This window comes from Peromyscus eremicus, chromosome 7 (genome assembly GCF_949786415.1).
Source record: "Peromyscus eremicus chromosome 7, PerEre_H2_v1, whole genome shotgun sequence".
Classification (NCBI taxonomy): Eukaryota; Metazoa; Chordata; class Mammalia; order Rodentia; family Cricetidae; genus Peromyscus; species Peromyscus eremicus.
The window spans coordinates 68,094,325-68,114,379 of NC_081422.1; the positions used below are offsets into that span (position 1 = coordinate 68,094,325).

Sequence of the window (20,055 nt, forward strand, 5' to 3'; positions counted from 1 at the left end):
AGAATTAAAAGCAGGAGGTGGGTCGTACTGAAGTTAGAAATATTCTAGAGTATTCTTAAACGTTCTTTTGAAAAAATGTTTTTATCACAGAACCTTCTGAGAAACAGAAGATTTAGAAATATTGTGCTATCCATCTTAGGGAGCCACACACTTTTATTCATCCTTAGGGTGCCATTTTCTCCAGTGGTATAGGCACTGATGAGATACTGTGCTCCAGTAAATAACCTCCCATCTACACTCAGACAAGAAACCCTAATTAAACTCAGTGGACCACGCACGAAATGAAGATGTGACTGTAGGAGGGGGCTTGTTGAGAAGAAGGGTTCCAGCAGGAGAGAGAGGGTGGTGAAAGTGAGTAATGGAGGGGTGAAAATGATTAAATTCATCGTGTCAGTGCATCAAACTCATACGATAAAAAGTTTTAAAAACATACTATGTAATAATTTTTGCAATGTTAAAGTGTTAATTCCTGCTTATAAAATATATTTCTCAAAGAAGGGAGGTTAGGATATATTTAAATCTTTTTATCCTTTTCCAAAGATGGCTGTAATTTTCAAAAATTACTTTGAATGTGGAACAGGTGATAAGATTCATTTTCAGTCACAAGGAAACTTCCAAAAAGTAGAAAGTAAGATTGTATTTCAAGATCTGAAATATGATGAGTTTCAGATATGACTCTCTCCCTAGTGAGGTACGTGGTGACAGGTCACTTAAAAATGCAGATATTCAGAATTCTGGAGGAAAAGCAAAGTGCCATTATGAAAATACTTGAAGGAACAATGGGTTTTAACCTTGAGAAATTTCTCATATTAACTGATGATTGTTTTCACTTAGGTTTTTCCACAGTCATCAGAAAATCCCAGACTGAGTTCTGGATATTTCTTATGACCTTGAGCTGGCTTGGTGCCTAAATGATGGCAAATAAGTTGTGTTCAAAGCTCTTCTTCCTCTGAAATAGCTTCTATAGCAGGCAGGCATGATGATGATTGTGTTCTTGTAATGATGTTAATTCCAATACACAACTGGAACTTGACAAAATTCAGATCGAAATTTCCAGAAATAGGTAATGTAATTATCTATCTATCTATCTATCTATCTATCTATCTATCTATCTATCTTTCATCCATCCATCTATACATCACCTATCAATTATTCATCAAGTATTAAGGGACTAATTAAAATGAATGCAGGAGATGCATATATGCAAATAAGAAAATATTCAAATAAACTGTTGATGAATATAAGGTATAAAAAAGCATCTACAATTGTGATGATAGATGTTTTGTAACTAAATTTTCAAAATGAATTTTCAAAGTAAGGCTGGACCTTGAGTTCACTTGACAAATCCGCTCAGGGCCACTCCACCAGATGGTTATTAAAAATTCCAAGATTGAGCTGTACACACACAAAGTATTGTTATTGTTAGGGTTTATGTGCACGCAGAGTATGAGAACAACAAAGGCTGTCTTGAGGATTGCTTCCAATGTGTCAGACTCCAAATCAGCATGTTTACTTTTCCATTACAGGATGGGTAATGATATACTGTGGTGAGAAACCACCTAGAGCAAAGACAGTGATCTACCTTAAGGGAAATCATGCTGTACCTACCCTGTACTTGGACAGGTCAATCCTTAAAGAGTTATGCAGCTGGTCCAGTAGTTTTATGAATTTTTCCCTCTGTACCAAAAAAACACAAGACAGAAAAGATGGAAATAAGCAACCATCCTTGATGCAATCCCCTCAGCCATGAGAGCCATTGTTCCCATTCTACAGAGACAGGGAGCATTGATGTCAACAACTGCCCAAAGTCACAGAAGCACACAAACCACAGGACACAACAGTGGCCCAGACTCCATCTCTGGGTCTCTGATACCATTCCTGCTCATCATGGAAGTCACTCTACCCCTGTGAATGACAAGAAATGGTGCAGTTGTCCTACCAGAGTAACTGGAGTAATTCTGCAGAAAAATGATCATCATTTCTCTTTATAATGACTCATAGCACTGCAGTATGTCAGCAGAAGAAAACACAGCTCACCTCTTGTTTTAATCCTGCATGCTACCATGGGCCCCCAGAAAAGTAGTGACAGATTTATTAATTTCTAACCATGGGAATAGAACATTTGGTATGTATATGTGTGTAAAGACAACAAAAAAACTGTTTTAAAATACATTTTCTATTGGGGAGCAAGCATAGACTGGGTAATCCGAAGGGACTGATTGCTTTTAAAGGACTTTATGATTTGTCCATGCAAATACTATAAAATTTGAGCCCTTACTTCCCACTGTTGCCAATGGGGCTATGTCAGTATGGAACTGTGCTCTTCATGGAAGTATTTGGCTGGGGAGAGCATGGAGTTGTGTTAGTAAATACAAGGTTGGAATCAGATACAAACAAAGAGAAAACTTCAAAGTGTCTCTCTCCCTCCCTTCCTCCCTCCCTCTCTCTCTCTTTCTCTCTCTCTCTCTCTCTCTCTCTCTCTCTCTCTCTCTCTCTCTCTCTCTCTCTCCTCTCTCTCTCAGTGATGCCTTGATTTTGTTTCCTGTCACTGTGATAAAATAAATACCCGATAAAAACAGCTTATGGAGAAAGTGTTTATTTTAGTTCACAGTTCCAGGTTACAGTCTATCATTGTGAGAAAGTCGAGGTCACATGAAGTTTAAACAGCTGACCACATCCACAGTCAAGAACAGAGCATACATGCTTAGCTTTCTTTCTCCTTTTCTTTTTCCAATGTCCATGATCCAGCGAATGGTGCTGCTCACTCTTAGACTGGGTCTTCCCATATCAGTTCATGTAATCAAGACAACCCTACAGACATGCCTTCAGCCAGCCTGATCTAGACTACCTCTCATTGAAACTCCTTTCCCAGCTGATTCTACCTTGTATTAAATTAGTAATTGGAACAAAACCATTGCAGGTAGTAGACACTCCACTGTTCTGGTGTTCATTTTTCTCATAAAAGTATAAAACAATGAGTGGATGCAGGAATGACTGAGAACAAGGCTTACTGTCTACATCAGCAGTCTATAAATACCAAATTGCATTTTGCAGGTTATTGGCAAAAGAGAATCTTTTCTTAATTTGGGAAATAGATGTATGGGGTATATAACTCTTACTTTTTGAAGTTGCTGATCTTAATGGAGTCATAGCTGAATAGAAACATACGTTAAAGAATTTTGACCACTTTCCACTAGATTAAAGGTTCAGAATTTTCAGTGAAGTGCCGTCATCAGAATCACACATTAGTGATCAAAGGTTAAGCACCGTCCCCTATCCTAACTCCTGTGGAGAAAACGTGGATGCAGAACATATAAACTTTGCCTCCCAGAAGTTTCTGAAGCAGGCGAAGATCATCTTGTCCAGCAAAGCTTCTGAGATATGCAGATGAGCTTAGCATCTTAGCTGTTCCATTGCCTGTCTCAACCACACGTTCCTGGGGAGGCAGCAAGCCATGTTGCGCTTTATTACTGTCCCCGCCATTTCCACCCATTTTTTTTATATGAAAAATAAAGATGAAAGAGTTGCTACAACAGGGAGTTCAGGGCCACAGTAAAGTTAATCACTCGGGTGACTCTAAACATCAATCTGATTCATGTCACATCTCTGGAAGCTGGGCCTGACCTCTGTGATTGGCACAAATCCTCAAGACAGCTGACCTGACTGTTGAACTGAGCCTTGCCCCAAATCACTGATCCCATTCCACTCAGCAGGGCTGGCTGAGCTGGTAGCTGCTCAGCATCTCTCTCTCCACTGCTTTTCAATAAGAGAATTTCATGTGGTGAATGTGCCCAGCAAGAAATGCTTACCTTCCCAGACTTCATTAGAGAACAGCCGTGCAATGAGCATAGTCTTGGGCAATGAGACACACTGAGTTTATTAAGGAGAAAGCACTTGGTTTTCTTTTATTAATTAATTACTGATTGAAAAGACCCAAGAAACAATGCTTGGCAGGATCTGTTCATGTTACTAATGTTTGATAAAGAATTCTTTATTGAGTGCAGCTTTTAGTCTTATTTTTCTTTACTCTTAGTGATTCTCTTTAGTTGAAAAAGTCTAGATGATAAAGCCCAGTTTATACCTACAAGGTAAGAGGCTAAGCACATGAGAGAGTCATATGTTATTAGAATTCCTATGTCTGTCCTATCTATCCATACATGTGCACGTGCATATCTGAGCTTGAGTTCATGTGTGTACAGGCATGTGTGGAGGCCAGGGTCCAACCTTGGGTGTCATCTGTCATTCCTTATTACATGCCATTTTCCTTTTTTGAGATGGGGTCTCTCACTAGCCTGGAACTCACCAAGTGGACTAGGCTGGCTTGCAAGAGCCCCAGTGATCCACTTGTTTCTTCTTCCTTAATACTGGGTGTCTTAGTACACATTTTTTATGGATGTGATAAGACACCATGACCAAGGCAAAATATAGAAGAGTTTATTGGGGGCTTACAGTTTAAGAGGGTGAGTCCATGACCATCATGGTGGGGAGCATGACAGCAGGCAGGCATCTCATTAGAGCAGTAGCTGAGAGCTTACATCTAAGATAACCATGAGGGAGGGAGGAAAGGGGAGAGAGAGAGAGAGAGAGAGAGAGAGAGAGAGAGAGAGAGAGAGAGAGAGAGAGAGAGAGAAAGAGAGAGAGAGAGAGAGAGAGAGAGAGAGAGAGAGAGAGAGAGAGAGAGAGAGAGAGAGAGAGAAGAGAGAGAGAGAGAGAGCAAGCTAAATGGGAATGGTGTGGGTTTTTAAAACTTCAAAGCCTATCTCCAGTAGCATACCTCCTGCAAAAGACCATACCTTCTAATCCTTCTCAAAGAGTTCCACCAACTGTAGACTAAGCATTCAAATACATGAGGTCATAGGGGCCATTCCCATTCAAACCACCACACTGGGATTACAAGCATGTGCCATCACACTTGACATCTTACATAGGATCTAGGATCAAACTCAGGTCCTTGTGTTTTCAAGGCAAAGTACTTTACTGAGTGAGCCATCTCTTCATCCCCTATCTATAGTTTAAAAACATTACAACCTTGAGCTACACTACCCCAGTGTTCCTTCCTTGCCCCTAGGCTTAGGTTATGTATGGCAGAAACTTCTTTAGCTAGATTTGTGTCTGTGACATTCTATCCTTTGGGGATGATCAGAATTCTGACTGAAGCAACTCTCAGATTTCTTCTCCCCACCCTGGTTTTCAGGGCTGTGCTGGAAATTTTACATGCAAGGAAGGAAGAAAAATGGAGGGAGAAGTCTGCTGGGCTTGTTGTCACAGACTCCCAAATCACATCTGATAAAGCGAAATTAAAAGTGTTCTGTTGATTGAATTTTCAAAGAGATTCTTTAAACAGCAGGGACAGCTTGGGATGTAATTTTGTTTACTGTATTTCTGTTTAACTACAGTGAGATGGCCTTTGAGACAGCTGAGGGGGTCTACTGTCTGCATGACATGATCAGAGGAATAAGTAAGAGGTAATAAGTAATAAGGTGATTAAAACATGTTTCTCCCAAGGGTCATGGCACCACATTGGGAACAGCCTCATTATTCAGCTCTTTAGTAGGTAAGAGCATACTTGTTTGGAAGGGAAATCATGACAACAATACTAGGTATTATCATTTATCAAAACTTCCGGTTTACTTAGATGGTTAAATACTAAGGCCAGTGGCCAGCAAGCTATCTGAAGAGTCCTGGAGAGTAAATGTGTTTGACTTTGGGGATTCTTTCACTATTCTAATCTGACACTGTGTCATGACAGCCTTTGCTAGATGATATACCAGTAATTTGGACATGGGTATTTTTCAGTAAAACTTTATTGATGAATGGCAAAATTGTAATTTTATGTAATTCTCATGTATCACAAGATCATAATCTTCTTTTGATTTTGAAATACTATTTAAATGCATAAAATCATTAACTCATAAGCTGTACAAAAACTAATAGGTGGGTTGGACTGGACTCATAAGCAGAGGGAAGACTCAGGAAGGGGGAGAGGCTACTTCATGAGTGCATGTTTAGAAAGCCTCCCACCCCCCCAGGATTCTGGGAATGGTGAGAAGAAAAGTTCCTGTTAGGAGTGGGTACCAGCCTCCACACAGCCTCAGTGTCTTTATCCAGATCTTGGTCACAGTGTGGTTGAACTTAGATGGAAGCTGCTCAAGTTTCAGGGCCTTCACCTGCTTCAGCACCTCTTGGAGAGATCCTGACTATGTACTCATGTGATCTTAGGTTTGTGAAAGAATGTCAGAAATAAGATAAAGAATATGCTGACATGGGCTGGCAATTTTTCCACACAGATTCATCAAAACCAACCACTAAGGAAGAAGAGAGACATTTCAAATAGAATATTTAAGGGATATTAATAATTTTGTACAATTGTTAATCATAAAAATATAGTGGGGATGTCTTTGTATTTCTTATTGATTTGAGATTTCATCTTATATCTATCAGAATTGGTAAGATAAAAACACAAGTGACAGCTCATGCTGGAGAGGCTGTGGAGCAAAGGGAACAACTCCTCCATTGCTGGTGGGACTGTAAACTTGCACAGATTCTTTGGAAGTCAGTATGGTGGTTTCTCAGAAAACTGGAAAACCTACCACAAGGCCCAGCTATTCCACTCTTGGGCATATACCAAAAGGATACTCAATCATACAATAAAGACACTTGCTCAACTATGTTCACAGCAGCATTATTCATAATAGCCAGAACCTGGAAACAACCTAGATGTCCCTCAACAGAGGAATGGATAAAGAAAATATGGTACATTTACACAATAGTGTATTACTGAGTATTAAAAACAGGACACCAAGAAATTTGAGGGCAAATGGATGGAACTAGAAAAAAATAAAGCTGAGTGATGTAACCCAGACTGAGAGAGACAAACATGGTATGTACTCACTCATAAGTGGATATTAGCTGTAAAATAAAGGATAACTATGCTACAATCCACAGACCCAGAGAAACTAGGTAACAAGGAAGGTTCATGGGAGGATATTCACATCTCCCTGGGAAGAGGAAATAGAAGAGATTTTGTGAGTGGACTGAGGGCAGGTGAGGATGGGAACATAAGTGATCAGGTTGTGGGGCACAGAGGGAGAGAGGGCTGAGAGGGACTTCTGGGGGTACATTTCAGGATTGGGTAGAAGCTTGGTGCAGGAGAATCTCCCAGGAGTCTATAGGGAGGACCCCAGCTTAGACTACTAGCAATAGCAGATAACTAGCCTGAACTGGCCATCTCCTGTGACTACAATGGTCCCTGGCCCAAATGTCATCAGAGCGGCACCATCTAGCAGCTGATGGAGGCAAATGCAGAAACCCATAGCCAAACATTAGGCAGAGTTTGGGAATCCTGTGGAGGAGGAGAAAGGAGTGTTGGAGCCAGAGGGGGCTTGGACACCACTGGAAGGCTCACACTGTCAACTAACCTGGGCTTATTGGGGCTTGCAGAGGCTGAACTGACAACCAGGGAGTTTGCATGGGACTGACTAAGGCATTCTGCATATATGTTAGAGTTGTGTAGCTTGGTCCTCTTGTGGGACTCCTAACAGTGGGAACAGGGGCTTTCTCTGACTCTTTTACTGTCTTTTGGGACCCTGCTCCTCATACTGGGTCGCCTTGCCCAGCCTTAATTCATGGGAAGGAGCTTAGTCTTACTGTAACTTGTCATGTTTTATTGATAGTCATAGGAGAGCTTCCCTTTCCTGGATGGAAATGGAAGAGGAGGGTGGGAGCCGGGGAGATGAAGCCGAGATGTGAATTAATAGATGACTAAAAAAAAAAATTAAAAATTAAAAAAGAAGGAATTGTGAAGATAAACTCTAGATTAGAATTTAAAATCACGATCTAGTCTTTGATATGAAAGAGTGAACAATCTTTCTTTCCTGTAAAAATATTTCAGAAATTTTGTCGCATGAAGAAATGATCAAATAACATATAGTTGGGATCCATAGAAGAATTCTCTGTGGTGTGAAAGGCAGTGAATGGAAACATTCAGTTTCCTTTCCTGGAGTTTGTACTGTGAATGGTGTCTGTCACAAATGTTAGTTTCACAATGAATTGCCTAGTGAAAAACTTATATCCTTCTTAAAGAGTACCCTGTAAAGCTGTGTAAGTTTTCCAAACAAAAACTTAATTGTGTCTGTCCACACCACTGGTTTGGTAAATTGTGAAGAAACAATAATGGGGTGATCAAGGACACTGGCTCCTCTTGCAGAGGGTCTGTGTTTGGTTCCCAGCACCCATGTTCAGTGGCTCACCACCACCTGTGACTCCAGCTCTAGGGGATCTGACACCCTTTCTGGCCACACATACACACACACTTTAAAAATCTTTTTAAAAGGAAACAATCTAACAATCTTTTTCTAAGTAGTCTTCCCATTTATTCCCCCTTTGCCTCACACTTCATTTTGCTACTGACTAGACCTGGTATCACATTGCCACACCAGGGTCATCAGCACACTGGCCTCTCACTAGGCTGCTTGGGAACCAGTACTGGGGTTCTCTCTCTCTCCTCTTTCCTTCCTCGGCTGCGTGCAGCTCAGAGACTCAACACCATTGCTTTTCTCCTCCCTCCATCAAGTTCCCTTAATGATCTTAGTTTCTGCCTATTGGGTGTATGTGCTCTGGCTCCTGTATTTGGAAGCAGACATGCATTGTGCCCCCTCCCCCCACTTCTTGGTTTATTCCTGCAACCGATGAAGTTATAGCCACTTGTGTTCCAGTCTCTTGTCACCAGCGTGGGGATTTGGGAAAGACCCGACAGGATGGACACTACCTTGTTCCTTACATTTCTGATGTTATGAAAGCTTATCTTGCAAATCAAGGCATTTGGAATTATCATGGAGGAGGCTCCCGAAGTCCTTCAGATGATACTGCAAACACTTTTTTTTTGTTAAGTGCTTTTCTACTTAAAGTTTCTAAACTGGTGTTTACATCGCAACTAAGCCTATGTCAGATGTATCCAGTCAATCTCTCCCCTCTGCAGCATTCACTGTACATAGGTCCTTCTCCATCAGAAATCCTGTGTCATACCCCATATTATATGTTATAATCCTATAACATACCCTGCATATTAAAAATACAGTCCAAATATCTTAGTGTCTATGAAAGTCCCCCAGTAATCCAATATCAATCTTTAACCCCCCTACCCTTTATTCTATCTACTCTATTGAGTAGATAGACTGCCTTATACATACCTTAAAAAAAGATTCCTTTGTGTTTTAGATTTATGTATTTGTGTATGTGCCTGTGAATGCAGGTGCCTGAGAAGGTCAGAGACATTGGATCCACTTGGAGCTGGATCCACCTGGAGCTGGAGTTATAGGCGATATGATTCACCCAACGTCTAACATGGCTAAACGGAACCTAACAGGTCCTTTGCTAGAGAAGTACATTCTTTTAACTGCTGGACCATCTCTCCAGACTTTTTTTTCCCCCAAGATAGGGTTTCTCTGTGTAGCTCTGGCTGTCCTGGAACTAGCTCTATAGATCAGGCTTGCCTCAAACTCACAAAGAGTGCCTGCCTCTTCTCCAGACTCTTATGTACACTTTTCAATTTATTTTGTATCTTCAGTTTTCCTTCACAGTTACTAAATTTTCCTTGTATTTACTGAAATATCTCACTAAGTCCGTGGTTGTTTTCCTGGTACCTCTTGGACTTTGAACTTACTATCTATCATTCTTTTGTCAAGCTTCTAGGAACTCCTGAAGACCATCCGTCTCCAAGCATTTGTAAATATTCCATAAACTTCTGTGAGACTTACTACATTTGAGAGTTATTTGTGTTTACTTTACACACTTCTGTGATTATCCCATTGGAGTCTAAACCTCGGAGAGTAAAAGTCAAAGCACATCTTTCTTCCCTTGGATCAGCTGCCACAGTAGCTGACAGGATTGCCAAATAAATTGGAAGAACAAGTAGGCAACGAAATGAACAGAAGTGGGCTGGGGGTGGGGCTAAGTGCTATACACCTGCCTGGGGAGTGTAAGACTAGGAAAAAGGCTTTCTCTTTTTTCTTTTCCTTTTTTCATTATTTTTTTTCAAGACAGAGTTCTCCATGCAGCCCTGGCTGTCCTGGAAGTCTCTATATAGACCAGACTGGCCTTGAACTCAAGAGATCTGCCTGTCTCTGCCTTCCCAGTGCTGGGACTAAAGGTGTGTACCACCATGCCCAGCTTGAAGAAAGCTTTTCAAATGCACTCTGTTTGGGAGATTTGAAAAATCTGGGTTATACCTTAAAGAAGGTAAAAGAAGTGACTGTGTAACTGCCACTGTACCTGGAGTATCTCCTTTAGTCTTCAGGTGAGTAAGAACTCAGGGCTCCAAAGTGGAGGCAGGAGATAGTAGAGGTGATATATTTAGTTTAGGAAACAAGATTATACTCCGCAGTGAGAGAAAAATACACAACCACATGTCCGACCTCCAATTAATCCAGTTATGGTTTGATCAAATGTTTCACTGTTTTTTGTTTCTATTCTACAGACGTTATTTGATTTACAAAATGAAGTTTGCTATAAGCACATTGTTACTGAGATGTGAAATGTGCCGAAACCAATGCGTTTTCTTCTCTCTGGGTCAGTGTAAAGTAAGGGAGCATAGCATCCAATTTTCCTCCAGGTGGCTTTTATGGCAGATGTTAATCACGTAACCGCATCTTCTCAGAGGCAGAAAGGCTCAGTGTTCTGCAGACCTGGCTTGTTCTCCACAGTGCACATGGGCAGAATAGAAGCAGAGCCATTTCATAACACAGCATGGTTTACATTATAGACAAAGTCCCGAGACAACAGGTTCTGTTTCCAAGGTGACGCCTTTATTGCAAAAGTCTCCTCTGGTCTGGAATTTGGCCATCACAGTATTTTGTTGAACTAGCTCCAGAATATTCTTTAGTCCCAGTTCCTGAAAAAGTTGGTCTATCTAACAATAATAGTTGACAGGGTATTGCTTATATTGTAGGTAAGGAGGGACAAACCTTTCGTACCTCATATAATCCTCCTATTTTGTATATTAGATTATGGATTCTTAAATCTCATTTGATTCTTACCTCAAATTTGGGAAGGATGTCATATTAAGACTCATTTTACTCTCTGAGCAGGTTGAAGAACTGAGGTTTGGAATGCAGAAGGGACTTGATGACAACCATCATCAAACTTGCTGTCCACAGCCCCCAAGCTATCCCCTGGTACCCAGGTTTCTTTTGCTATCTTTTAAATACACTTGTCTCTTCCTTGAAGAATGCCCCACACAATATATGCATGTTCTCCCTCTTGGATGCAAAGGACAGAACCCAGTCCGCCCAATAGCCTGTGCCTTTCTATGTGTTGTTCTTCAGTTGTTTTTATTGTATGACACAAACCCCACATTTGCTTTCTACAACAGATGGGCCAATGAAAGTATCCTCAGTGAACCTGACTGGAAATGTAGGGGAGACTAGAAGAGCAGGGAAGGGCTAACCATAACATTTTAGGAAGTATTTTCTTCAATAAAGTTTAGTCTTTGCTTTGAAAAAGGAAAGGACACTGCAATACATGCCCGACAGCATCACTGACCATCACTGCTTCCTCCCAGGTGCCCTGGCTAGACTCCAGGAATCGGCCCTGTTTCCTCTCCGGTCCCTCAATGGCTCCATCCTCAGGCATAAAGTCATCATTCTGCTGATTTTAAGCCTGGAAAGCTCTGGAATCTCCCCTTCTATTTCTATTTTCACTCATCCCACCTCTTCCAACTTTACCGAGACGGCTCTTAATTTACACCTCATTTCCACTTTGATCAGTGTCAGTTATATCTCAATAAGTATCAGCTAGGCCTCTGAGAACCTCTGTGTTTTTTACTTTCCAGCACACCCCCAATGCCTCTGGGTGCTGCTGGCAGGTGCCTGTGGGAAGGTGCAGATCTTCATAGATCCAGCACTCTTTCCTTCCAGGGAGAATCAGTGAAGACAGCTGCACACTGATTACCATGGGGCTCTATCTAAACAGAGTGAACCACAAATCTGTAAACATATAGCATGGCCTATAAAATTCCAGACCACTCTTACAAAATGTGTCTTCTGCTACTACAAAACATCAATCCAGACACAGAGAATCAGTCAACGAGTCCTGCTGCCTGTCAAAGCTCTTCATTAAAATTATTTCAGACAAACCTTGAGTTGCAGAACATAAGACTAAGTTACCCCTTGTTTCTCTGTAGTAAGATTCTGGAACATTTTCTTCTTTGGTTAAATAAATATTCACATCCCTTTTCCCGAGGGTACTAGATCAGACATTTCTTTTTTATGTTAGGTTATGGGGACACATTATATACTAGATATAATTTAATGGGAGTAGGGTGGGAATGAAGAGAATATATGAGGTCTGAAGTCCCTTGAAAATCCAAAAACTATAAACTAGTTGAAAATTTAGAGTTCCAAAAGTAATTAGACTTACCCCAAAGTTTGTGGCAGCAAAGCGATCAGAGGCAGAAACTTGCACATTAGTGGAGACAGTTGTGTGGGCATAGAAGGCGTTGATGTTCGCCAACAGGGCACTCATGACTGCAGGAACACCCGGGCACATATACTTAGAAGACAGACATGAAAAGTGCCTGGAAAAACAAGACATACAGTGCTTTTAAAATGGAAACTAATTCACGTACAAGCCCATCTTCTCATGCCAGCGTTAAGCCATTCCTCATCTACATCTATGAAAAGGAGCAAAAGCTCCTACAGTCTCTGACTGGAAGAGCAGACATGTGCCGCCATTTAGAAACCTTGGATTCACACCTGTGACATAGCTTAATTAGAATATGACTTCTTGTGGGGTTAAAGACAGTTTCTTTAAACTGCATAGGTGCTAGGTGCTAGATGCTAAAAGCCAAGGCCAGTTCCCAGCAAAGCTCAGCGTGCTGGAACAAGTGAGGTCACAGGATGACTCTCACCTCCTAATCCGGCCTTCAGTTGTTTAAGAGCCTAACATGCCACATTCCACCCAAATGCTCATTTGCTTCTGTCTGCTCCTCAGGTTGGCTTCTGTTTGCAGCAAGAGGTCCCACTTTCACTCACACTGGTTCCCCTCGTCAGCTTCACCTGACTTGAGTGGCACTTCTGAAGTTGTCCAGGCTTCAAGGGCCTCTATCAGCCATTCTGTTCTCTAAGCACTTTGTTACAGACTTCAGGATTCAATTAACAAACAACTGAATTATGCCAGTCCTGTACACAGAGGCTCTCAATGGAAACCTGGAATACTCGAATCGTTTACAACCCCCAAAGCATCAAGTGCTTTATCCTGTTCCTTCTCTCAAGGAAACCTGTCTCGTGTGAACTCCATCAAAAGACTGGCAAGCTGAAAGTGTAGCTTATGATAAATCTGAGAGATAAAACACACACAGCGGAGAAGAGTCTTCTTACGTAATTTGACCCCATTTGCTCAGCTATTTTAGTCATTTATCTCCCTCTAAGGCAATTCTGCATTATGTGTTACTGAATGCCAAGATGGGCTGTGTGTACATGAAGGCATGTCGTGAGTGCATCCCGCAAAGCAATCCAGAAGCAGTCCTGAAAATTGTGGCCTTGTTTAGCTCACAGCTGGATTCCTACCTCCTCTTCCATGACACTAGCTAATGAAAGTAGGTTGAAGTTGTGGTCCTTGAGACTCAGAAGTGACAATTTATGTCCTTAGAGTTATATGATATCTGTCATTTAACCCTGGAACTATAAATGTCTTTATGTTTCTAAATTATTATTTCTGAGCTCATTAAAATTTATTAATACACACCAAGAATACCACAAATGGGAGCCAGTGATATGGTTCAGTGGGCAAGGGCACTAGCTGCCACACCTCACAAGCTGAGCTCCACGCTGGAACCTATGTGGTGGAAGGAGAAAACTGATTGCTTTAAGTTGTCCTCTGACCTCCACATACATGCCCTGTGGCACACACATGATCCCCACACAATTTGTACACACATACACCCCCACACAAAATAAATAAATAAAATGCAATTCAAAAATTTAAAATGAATATTGCAGCAGTGTAATATTATGAAAATATCTCTTACAAGACTGCAGCTTTGACTGGACCTCACAGACAGAATTAATAACATCTTGAAGTCACAGAAGACTAAAGATTGCTATACGACTGTGTACTCAGCCTGCTTGTTTAATCTGCTTTTAAGAGAACAATGCAACCTTCAACCTTACTTGCCTTGGCTTTTCCATGTAATCAGATTTTACAATGCAAGCTGACGCACAGCTGTAATCTTAAATTATGTACTCTTCTATGCCCCTGGATCCAGAACAGTGTGTTTGTACCATTTGCTGAAAGCAGCAAATCCAGAGGTTGAAAGCAATCTTCTAAAATGAGTATCTTCTATAATGTTAAACACAACATTTCAATATGGGTTGATAGACAAGGACATTTGTAATACTGTTTGTCATCTGGGTCATTTGGGTGGCAGCTGGAGTCAGTGACTTAACCCCTTGTAAAACAATTAAAGATTTCTGTAAACTATCCCATCCCTCACCATGTGATGCTTGCTTTCTATGATGTTCAATAAAAGAGAGAGAGAGAAGAGGCCCTTTGTTAGGGACAGAAGCACACAGACACACAGAAACAGACAGACATAGACAGTCACATGACACTTTTACAGACAGACACACATGAACACACACAGGCACAGTCCCATAGAAGACACACACAGGCACAGTCACAGATAAAGGCACAAAGACAGATTCACGAGACAGCCTTCAGGCAGGCACAAACTCAGATGCATGCAATAGACTGACAGAGTACAGAAGATACAGGGAGCCTGAAGGACATAATTCAAATCTGTACCCACTCTGGGCTAAATGACTCCAAAAGGAAGTGTTTCTATTTCTTTCCTTAATGCAAAGCTGATGCATTATTGGTGACTTGGAGTTAATCATTAATGCATTTAATCCACACAGAACACCACAAATGATATAAAAATTATTCCAGGAAGAAATTTTAAAACCTCAAAGTGAGGCCATCATGTTTCTCCCTGACCCCCCAATTTCATAAAATTAGATTTGTTAGACTCTAGTCATAGGCCAAGATTTATGGAATATTAAATGGCTAAATATGACAATTTGGGAGACAATAAAAGAAAAATAGACATATCTAGGAAGAAGTAAAGACATGACATCATAGTCAATTGCCACAAGAGCAATGCAGTTCTTTGTTTCAAAATAATATAGCCAGGCAGCAACACAGCTCATTGGGTTAGGCACTTGCCAGCAAGCCTGAGGACCTGAGTACAATCCCCAGGACCCACATGGAGAAGGAGAGAACCAGTGTCCACAAGTTACTCACTGGCCTCCACACACATGGCATGGCAGGTACTCTTGCAAAAAATGAATAAAATGCAGTCAAAATTAAAACAAACCCATACAGCCAGATCGCTCAGGACTTATTTCTTTTAGCTGTCTCCTGCAGTGAGCTTGGGTGGGTCACAGGTTAGAGCAGACAGAATTAAGGGACAGGACACAACCGCAAAAGGCCAGTCCACAAGCAGGGAAAAGAACAGTCACAGGGGCTTAGGCTGAGAGGCCAGGTGGTGCCCAGGGAAGAATGAAAAGCCTGGTGTCCCCATCGTGGATGCAAATGTGTCTCAAGTGTGGTCTGGTTGACAGCAGTGAGTCTGCTTGCACACCAGCATGGACTCGGGCACATAACCGATGTGAAACAGCTGTGAGCAAATCATGGACCAGACAGAGTGCTGTTGAGACACTGAGGGAGACATGATCACCCCAGCCTGGAGAGACTCAGCAAAGACTTCTTAACTGAGACTGGGCGATGAGTTACTGATGACTAAGAGATACTCAAGCCATGCAAAGGACCTGATTTCACTGAGAAGGAATTTGCTCAGGGAAATGAAATAGTACAAACCAAGACACAATGAAGACACAATTGTGTGCAGTCAACTCCACTGACCATTAGGGGAGAATTCCAGACTAATATGGCCAGAGGTGTCCCTGGGGGTTTATGTGGAGTTCTGTGCCATATGTTAGGTCAACTACATCTTTATAGGTCAGAGGACTTTAGCAAATAAAACTCAAATTCTCTCAGAGTAAATGTAAGCTACAAAGTCATCTCCCAGAAGCCACACTCCCTCTCCATGAAGTGGAAGGAACACCATGAGATCTGCATTTGTAAGGGGGTTACTTTGGGTGTGAGAATTTAGAAGGATGGGTTTGAGAGAGGGGATGGGAGAAAAGGAGTCCAACAAGGAAGAAGTTACCTGAGGTTTTTTTTCTCCCTTTTCCTTTTTTTGTGAATTATGCTGTAATGAATGTAGCATGCAGATAGACTTAATTATTTAGGTTTCATTATGGCGTCTAGTCAAAGTGTACCAATGGAAGATGTCTCTCAATATATTGACTTCACTTCATTGGGGTTACTTTCCTCTCTGGGGTTGTACGCTGTGGCTGCATCTGTGTGTCTACAGTTCTGCTGTCCTTACTGAGATCATATTTAACACAGTGATTTCCCACACCCAAGGATGTACCAATGTGTTGTTGTTTGTTGTTGTTTTTTTCTTAATGAAAACAAAGCAACAGGATTCAAAGGCATTTACAAAGAGTTAAGGGGGACAAGGTGAATGTTCAGTTACCTTGATAGAACAGTTGATCGTTGTATACAATTACTTGAGGAGTGTTTGGCTGTGGTACATGGTGGTAATGTTGTCATGCTATAATGCTGACCACACTCCATCATCGCTCTGCTGAGAGCGGTGTTTTAAATCATCCAGAACGTTAGGCAAGTATTCATCTCAAAGAACTGACAGAAATATCTTATTCTCTGATTAATACTGAAATGAGGCAATTTCTGGGGGATGATCGGCAGTGGCTAGACGCACAGGAGTCACCCTCTAAATCTTCCAGAAAGCTCCGATGAGACCAGAAAGGAAGTCAAATCCTACCAGCTCTGGGAAGTAGGAGCACCAAGCAATGATTTCTAGCATCAAGGAGCAACTTTCCCTAACTTCAGGGCAGCTGGCTGGACTGAAAAACACTCAATGACAGACTGATATCCTAGCTCTTAAGTTTCAACTGGCCAACAAGAAGTGGGATGACTTGTCCAGGAACCACTCACTGTATGTCTCTGCAGCAGAGAGCTGGGCCTACCTACATCCCAGCAGGGCTGTCCAAAAGACTCTACTCCATGGTAGCCGTCTCCTGAGGCAGGAGAGTATTTTCCCATTTACCACACCTACTCTGTGCGTACACATCAAAGAGGACACAACTCCTAAACTGTAGTGTAGCTGTGTAGCAGGGGACAGGCAAAGGAGTGTGAAGCCAATTAAATGAAATGTGAGAGAAGGCTGGGAAAGGCAGATTCCAGAGATGAGGTCCAATATTTCATGTCTTGCTTTTGGCAAGACAAAAGTCACAGATTGTGGGTGATGGGAACTAAATCTGGGTCCTTTCCAAGAGCAGTCAGTGTTCTTAACCACTGAGCCATCTCTCCAGCCCCTGTATTCATAAAGGGTGTGAAGAGAAATGTCAATGTTCTCACAGCAAAATGAGAGGTATGTAAGGTAGAGCTTGTATTCAGCACACGGATTTGCTCATTACCAATGCATGTCTATTTAAGCTTGCACATGGTGGGTATAATTTTATCTGTCAATTATGCAAGAGATAACATTTAAAACTAATGAGATAGTCACTGGTATGTTCTGATGCCAACGGACTACTGAAGTACTTATTGGCAAGCTGTATCAGATTCTGTCTCTGGACTCTCAACCTCATTTCCTGTTTCCTGTCACAACAGGAGCAAAATAAGAATACCATCAAAATTTACATGTCTCTTTAGGAGAAGTTGTTCTTAGTTACATAAGCTGTCTTTGTTTTAACGATGCAGCATACGAATTTTTTTTTTTTTTTTTTTGGTTTTTCGAGACAGGGTTTCTCTGTGTAGCTTTGCGCCTTTCCTGGAACTCGCTTTTTATGAAAGATATATTTTTGTTTATGTGTGTATATGTAGGAGTTTGTACACATGAGTCCAGCGCCCACAGATGCCAGAACAAAGTGTGAGATCTCCTGGAGCTGGAGTTCTAGGCAGTTGAGCATCATCTGATATGGGCGCTTGCAAACCAACTCAGGTCCTTTGCAAAGAGGACAAGTGCTCTTAACAGCTGGCCTGTCTCTTCAACCCCACCATTTTTTTTTTGAATGAGTAGAATATAAAATGACCAGAAAGACACAATGCTAACAATCCTTAGATTCCTGGCAAAGATTTTGGTGAGAAAATGAAAGATAAAAGGTAAAATGGTAGAAACACACTAAGACCAGATTTGTTCTCCAAGACTCAGACTGACATCGTCTCAAGTGACCAGCATTAAATGTTCTAGCCTCTTACTAAAGAGAAATTCAAATATTTTCGAATTGTTTCTTCTTAGGTCCAAAGCATGACTTCTCAGTGGAGGCTCTGGACAGCTAGATCTCAATTATGAGGTTAGAAAGAAGAGAATGGGGGTGAGGAACATGAAAAATCACAGAAAGATGGAGAATTTAGCAGAATGCCAGCAGCTGCTCCCCTCCCAGAAGCTACTCCTCTCCCAGCAGCTATTCCCTTTCTGTCTTTGCTCCCCCTACATAGCTAGATTTGGTCCATCCACTTACACAGGCATGTAGCACAAATACATATTTATCATGATCTTCTTAGTATTTCAGTTCTTCTTCATCCTAAACTAGGAGTCCAGTGGAGGCAAAAGCATTCCTGCTAATGAATCCTAATGACCTTTCCTTGCTGTGGCCTGAATCTGTCCCCTATGAAGACAGATATTTATTTTTTAATTAAGAAAAATTTTCCATTCATTTTACACACCAATCAAAGATCCCCCTCTTCCCTCCTCCCGTCTCCCCCCTAGCATTCTCCTCTGAACCCACCCTCTGCTTGCTCCCCTCCACAGGAAGGCAAGGCCTCCTATGAGGAGGCACATCCAGTAGAGGCAAGTCCAAGATCCTCCCCCTGCCTCAAGGCTGTGAGAGGTGTCCCATCATAGGTAGTGGGCTCCAAAAAGCCCACTCATGCACCAGGGATAGATTCTAATCCTACCACCAGGGGGTCCCCCAAGCAAATCAAGCTACACAACTGTCGCCATGCTGAGGGCCCAGCCCAGTCCTGTGCAGGCTCCATAGCCATTGATCCAACTTTCATGAATTCCCACTAGTTTGTGACAGATATTTCTATGAGGAAACTTGTTTTGTGAGTTGACATTTTGAGGAGGTAAGGTCTTTGGGAAGTGCTAACATAGACAGTGGGATTCTCATGTTTAACCCATCAGTAGCTTTTTAAAAAGTGGCCTAGAGAGATCCTGTCACACTAGAAATACTGTGAGGACACAGCAAAAAGTGTCTTCCAGGAACCAGGAAAATGCCCTTCTCAGGACAACCTTAATCATGGACGTCACTGTCTTTCTAACTGTGGGAAATAAACTCCTGTTGTTTATAAGCCATCCAGTTTATGGCATTTTGTTATAGTAACATTCATAGGTTAGAGGCATCCTGCATCAGTGCACACACCTAGACACACAGGAAACATCTACTGAGCAAACGAATTATGCATTCTAGAATGCTGGGTCTGAATCTGGATCCTCACTTCTTGTTCACTGCTGTGCCCTCTGTTCCTTCCTCTTAAAGACCCCATTAAAAGGTTGTAAATCAACAAGTCAGCTGACCAATGTTTTCCTTAGAATGTGTGTGTGTGTGTGTGTGTGTGTGTGTGTGTGTGTGTGGCATTAGCAGCTGAACCAGACCAGGTTTAAGGTAAACTGTAGCCCAACAGTTCTGGTCTAGAGATGAGTAGATGACAGCAATACCAAGGCACAAGCCATTAGTGTCACAGCAAAAGGCCGTGATCCAGTGACCCAGTGCCTCTTCTCACTCAGCACTGCAGAGGCTGACTCTAGCTTAGCAGGATCCCACATTTTAAGCACAGCTTCAGCTTGGTTTTACAAATGAAATAAAGACTAATTAAAGTATGTTAACGTCATAGAAATCACTTCCAGAGAGGCTGGGGAGATGCCTCAAGTGGTGAAGTGCCTGCCATGCACGTGGGAGGCTCTTA

At 41.8% G+C, this 20,055-nt stretch overlaps 1 protein-coding gene across 2 annotated transcripts in view; it reads right to left on the reverse strand.

Annotated features, from left to right (window-relative positions):
* Nucleotides 1-20,055, reverse strand: part of Unc13c (unc-13 homolog C) — a 412,574-nt gene that overhangs the window by 187,335 nt on the left and 205,184 nt on the right. For both annotated transcript variants that reach the window (XM_059268241.1, XM_059268239.1), the window contains 2 exons: nt 12,415-12,571; nt 1,609-1,677 (listed from right to left, as the gene is read on the reverse strand). In XM_059268241.1, the coding sequence (XP_059124224.1) occupies nt 1,609-1,677; nt 12,415-12,571 (226 nt within the window). The remainder of the gene's footprint in view (nt 1-1,608; nt 1,678-12,414; nt 12,572-20,055) is intronic.